General features: G+C 48.8%; 1 protein-coding gene across 2 annotated transcripts; it reads left to right on the top strand.

The window, feature by feature from the left end:
- Nucleotides 1-1035: 1035 nt before the first annotated feature.
- Nucleotides 1036-4541, top strand: AURKAIP1 (aurora kinase A interacting protein 1). Of its 2 annotated transcripts, none has more exons than XM_059487580.1 (4): nucleotides 1036-1052; nucleotides 1433-1520; nucleotides 2350-2783; nucleotides 3756-4541. In XM_059487580.1, exons 2-4 carry the CDS (start codon nucleotides 1469-1471, stop codon nucleotides 3861-3863), a joined length of 594 nt encoding a protein of 197 aa, XP_059343563.1. In that variant the 5' UTR covers nucleotides 1036-1052; nucleotides 1433-1468; the 3' UTR covers nucleotides 3864-4541. The 2 variants fall into 2 exon arrangements, with proteins under 2 accessions (XP_059343563.1, XP_059343562.1); XM_059487579.1 differs by lacking the exon at nucleotides 1036-1052 and adding an exon at nucleotides 1114-1311 and having other exon boundaries at nucleotides 1432-1520.
- Nucleotides 4542-4931: the final 390 nt, after the last annotated feature.

The following is a 4931-nucleotide window of genomic DNA, read 5'->3' as shown; positions in this document are numbered from 1 at the left end:
TTCATGCTGTGCCAGGATGGTGGGGTCCTGTGCCGAGGCAGGGAGGACAAACAGCAGCCAGGTGAGGGAGAGGACAGGTGTGGCTGCGCCTGGACAGCGGCCACCAGACCCGCCCTGGTGCAGACAAGGTGTGGGAGAGGTGGCTGTGTGTCTTCCGTGATCCCTGCAGGAACAGGGACAGCTCACTGGAACAGCATCACAGGATCCTTCAGAGAATCACAGAATCCTTCACAGCATCACAGGGGACTGTGAGGGACCATGAAGGGCCATAAAGGCCCGTGAGGGACCATGAACCATTAAGTCCCATGAGGGACTGAGACCGGCCCCTTGCGAGACCCTGAGGGGCCGTGAGGGACCATGAAGAACCATGAAGTCCTATGAAGGGCCCTAAAGTCCCATGAAGGGCCATAACTGCCTGTGAGTGACCATGAAGAACCATAAAGTCCCATGAAGGGCCATAAACACCCATGAGGGACCAAGACCGGCCCCTTGTGGGACCATGAAGGGCTGTAAGGGACCATAAACACCCGTGAGGGACCATGAAGAACCATAAACGCCCGTGGGGGACCAAAGAGCCATAAAGTTCCATGAAGGGCCATAACCTCCCGTGAAGGACCATGAAGAACCACAAAGTCCCATGAAGGGCCATTAACGCCCGTGAAGGACCGACACTGGCACCTCGCGGGTCCCTGAGGGGCTGTGAGGGATCATGAAGGGCCATAAACGCCCATGAGGGACCACGAAGGGCCATAAATGCCCGTGAGGGACCATGAACCATAAAGTCCCATGAGGGACCGACACCAGCCCCTCGCGGGACCCTGAGGGGCCGTGGGGGACCATAAACGCCCCTGAAGGCCCATGAAGAACCACAAAGTCCCATGAAGGGCCATAACCGCCCGCCAGGGCCCGACACCGGCGCCTCGCGTGCCCCTGAGGGGCCGTGCGGGGCCGTTCCCCGCGCGCGCCGCCAGGGGGCGCTCCCGCGGCCGGCCGGAAGTTCCGGTGGCGGCGGCGGGGCCGGTGGGTGATGGCGGCGGCGGCGGCGGGGCCGTGAGGGGAGGGCGAGAAGCGCGGCCCGGGGGCTCCGTGCGGACCCGCCCGGGGCGGGGCAGCGCCGGGGGGGCTGAGGGGAAGGAGGCGGCCCCTCGGGGACCGCCCGTTCTTAGGCCGCGCGCCTGCTCCTGCCGGCCTAGGGACCCTGAAGTTGCCGTGTTTTTAAAGTTGAAACAACCCAAGGTTTATTGATAAATTCCCTCCGCGGCTCGGCTGCCAAAGTGCTTGACCCCCACAGCAGAGCCCGACAGATTGAGGGTAAAACTAAGAGGATGTTAAGATTCTCAGCCGGTCTTTTGGGGTTGTGGGGTTAAATAGGGAAGGTTTTTTTTAAAGCCGCACGTTTGCATGACTGAATGAATGTTCTTATTTGAACAGTCATTGCTGGCTCTGCCAGTGAACAAAGAGAAACAAAATGTTAATATCACGGCTGAGTTCCCAGTTACTGAAGGCTTCGAGAATTGCAGGTAAATTGGTGTTGTGTGGCCAAGATTTCTGTTTGTTTGGATTTATTTTCCTGGGCTAATTGGGCTCCCAGAAGTTTTTTTTTCCACCAGGCAGTGCAGGAAGGAGAGGCTGTTGTTGAGTCAGTGGTTGTTAAATGTTTTTATGTCTCTGATTTATTATGTAAGTATGGTGTGGCTTTGGAGAAGATTCCTTAGCAACAGAGAGTTTTGACACAGCCAACACTTCCTTACCATTCCAAATTGATTTTCAGTCAGAAAACACAAGAACATTCCCCTTAATGGAATCGTGGAAGGGTTTGGGTTGGAAGGGACCTTAAAGGCCGTGGAATTCCAACCCCTTCACCTCCCAGTGAGAGAGAACCTTAAAGATCATGGAATTCCAACTCCTTCAGCACCTCCCACTGAAGGGGAACCTTAAAGACCATGGGATTCCAAACTCCTTGCTGGGCAGGGGCACCTCTCAGTGAAGGAGAACCTTAAAGACCATGGAATTCCAACCCCTTCAGCTCCCACTGAAGGGAATCCTTAAAGACCATGGAATTCCAACCCCTTCAGAACCTCCACCCTGCTCTGCCTGCATGATTTGGGCAGCTTACCCACTAAAATATAATACATTTTTAGCATGACAGCATTGTAGTTAAAATTGAAAAATCGAAGGCTTGAAAATCCTTCCTCGCTTTTATGATGTCGATACAACTTCTCTGAGCGTCTCCCTTTATCAGCTTGCTCTGGCCAGCTCTCTCTGTCAGTCTGAGATCCGGGCAGAGCTTTTCTCTGTCAAATCCTGCGGTTTTTAAGCACAAACCCCCCCCCTTTTTTTCTCCCACAGGCCACCTCCTGCCCAGGTCGGTGTCCTCGTTCCTGTGCTGCCGCTCCCCGTGCGCCCGCTACAGCACCCAGCCCCAGAACCCCAGCGGGGCCCAGCCCCAGCAGTGGCACACGCTGGACCCCGAGCTGGAGGAGATCCTCATCCCCAGGAAACTCTCCATCAGCCCCTTGGAGAGCTGGCTCACCGTCAGGTACTCCCTGCCCAAGGCTCAGCAAGAAGCCAGCCGTGAGCGCCCAGAGCCCCTGGAGTGTCCCCCTGCTGCAGGGACGGGGCAGCTGGAGGAGGGAGAGGGAGCTCAGGGCGACAGAGTGCAGTGCAGGAACGTGCTCAAGATCCGCAGGAGGAAGATGAACAGGCACAAGTACAAGAAGCTGCTCAAGAGGAGGAAGTTCATCCGCAGGAGGGTGAAGGAGGGGCGCAAGAAGAAGCGACAGGTGAGCCCTCACGTCAGAGCAAGCCTCTGTGCAGGTGTTGGGGGATGGATTTAGGGAAAAATCAGCTTGGATGAGCTCAGCTCGTCTTGCTTGACTTTCCCTGCAAAACAGAAAGCTGGTTTAAGAAAACCAGCTGATACATTACTTTTGAGTTACATCCCTGATTTGAGGATTTTTTTGTCTTGCTCCTTGCATGGACACTAAGAACTGTAAAACTGAGACTTGTCCCTCTTGTATGTGGGTTTATTTTAAAGTCAAGGTTGACCTGCTTAACTTTCCCTACAAAACTGAGGAATAAAACTGAAACAAGGAGTTCTGTGAGTCAGGAATTTAAGAAAACCAGCTGATACATCATTTTTGGGTCAAATCCCTGATTTACGGATTTTTTTTTTTGTTTTGCTCCTTGCACGGACACTAAAACTGAGACCTGTCCCTCTTGAATGTAGCTTTATTTTAAAGTCAGGCTTGTCTTGCTTGACTTTCTCTACAAAACTGAGGAATAAAACTGAAACAAGGAGTTCTGCGAGTCAGAGAATTTTAGAAAACCACCTTTTGGGTCAAATCCCTGATTTAGGGATTTTTTTGTCTTGCTCCTTGCATGGACACTAAGAACTCTAAAACTGAGCCTTGTCCCTCTTGAATGTAGCGTTATTTTCTGCAAAATTATGGGAAGAAGGAGGAGTTGCAATGGACAGTCATACTTGACAAGGCTAAATGGAAGTGGCTAAAATTTGGTTTTTCCTTCTCAGTTTTCCTTGCACAGGACTTTAAAAATGAAACTGCCAAAATCTCAGTGCATTTTAATGTCTTCTGATGAATTTTCTGCAGTAAAATTCAACATTTTAACATTTAAAACCTTTGTTTTCTTTTTGTGTGTTACACCTACACTGTCCTTGAGACACGTGGGCAGTGGCTGTTACTTCTAAGCTGTGTTACTATTTTTCTTTTCTTTTTTTTTTTTCCCTATTTTAGATCAAATTTGAGAAAGATTTGGAGCGCATCTGGAAGAAAGCTGGCTTGAAAAGTGCCCCTGCAGGCTGGCAAACCCCCAAGATCTACCTGAGGAGTTCCAAGCGATAAAAAAACCTCACCTGTCACAAATTTTAACCTGCAATTGTAATTAAAAAAAAAAATTTAAGTATGTTGATGACATGTAACCTTTTTCTGATTGTGATGAAAATTGTAGGAAGGAGTTTTCCAAGGAGAAACTTTTCCTCCCCAAAGGAGAGGTGTGAGCTCTTTTTGCTGAATTTCTGGGGTCCCTCTTTGAGATGAGGCTGAACCTAAGAAAAATCAGGTGTGGGAGAAGGGATCAGTGAAAGAATTTCCTGTTGTTTGTATGGCACAAAACTTTGGAAAAGTTCTTTTCTAAATTGCATTTTTTCACAGCCTTACTGCAGAAATGGTGGGGTTTTCCTAAGTGGGAAATTGGATCAGAATTCCATGGAATTGACCTGCAGGAGCTTTTGGTGTCTCTTATGTGGAGCCTTGAGCATCCTCAAAAGGCACATTTCTCTTTGTGTTCTATTTTGTGCCAATAAAAAATGGTTATTTTTTGTCTTTTGACTGACCCATGTCATGTAAAACATCCAGATATTGGTCAAAGTAGAATCTTGGAGCTAATTATTCATTAACTACAAAAACTTTTGTGCCTGAGACAAGCCTGATACAATCAGCTGCTTTTGCATGGTTGAAGAGAGTTGTGAAAGCTGTGAAAAATACAGGTGTTTAAAATAAACCCTGATAAAGGACTTCTTATCTAGGGTCTGCTTTGGGTTCTGCTTTTTTGAGGGGTTTGAGGCAGTTCTGGGTGGTTTAGTTTGATTTCACTTTTGGCAAAGGGCTGAAGGGGAAAAGAATGAGCTGGGAAATTCCTTGAAAATAATTCATTTTTTTCTGCTGGGAGAGAATAAACTGAAAGGGAGGAAAATAATCAGTGGAAATCAAAAAGCCACAGCTTCTCTGGGCCTTCCCACTCCTCACAGGCAAGAATTCCTTCCCAATATCTTCAGTCTCTCAGGATTTGTTTTTTCCTTGTGGAAAAACCTCTGTTTTACAAGGAATTAATCAGGTTTTACACCCCAGGGCTGTGTCAGCTTCTTTCAGTGTTTTTGAGCACAAGATGGAATTTAAAATTCACTTTACTGA

The sequence above is a fragment of the Ammospiza nelsoni genome, chromosome 22 (assembly GCF_027579445.1).
Source record: "Ammospiza nelsoni isolate bAmmNel1 chromosome 22, bAmmNel1.pri, whole genome shotgun sequence".
Lineage (NCBI taxonomy): Eukaryota > Metazoa > Chordata > Aves > Passeriformes > Passerellidae > Ammospiza > Ammospiza nelsoni.
Note: the sequence above shows the minus strand (reverse complement) of the source record. Positions and strands in the feature narration are given on the sequence as shown.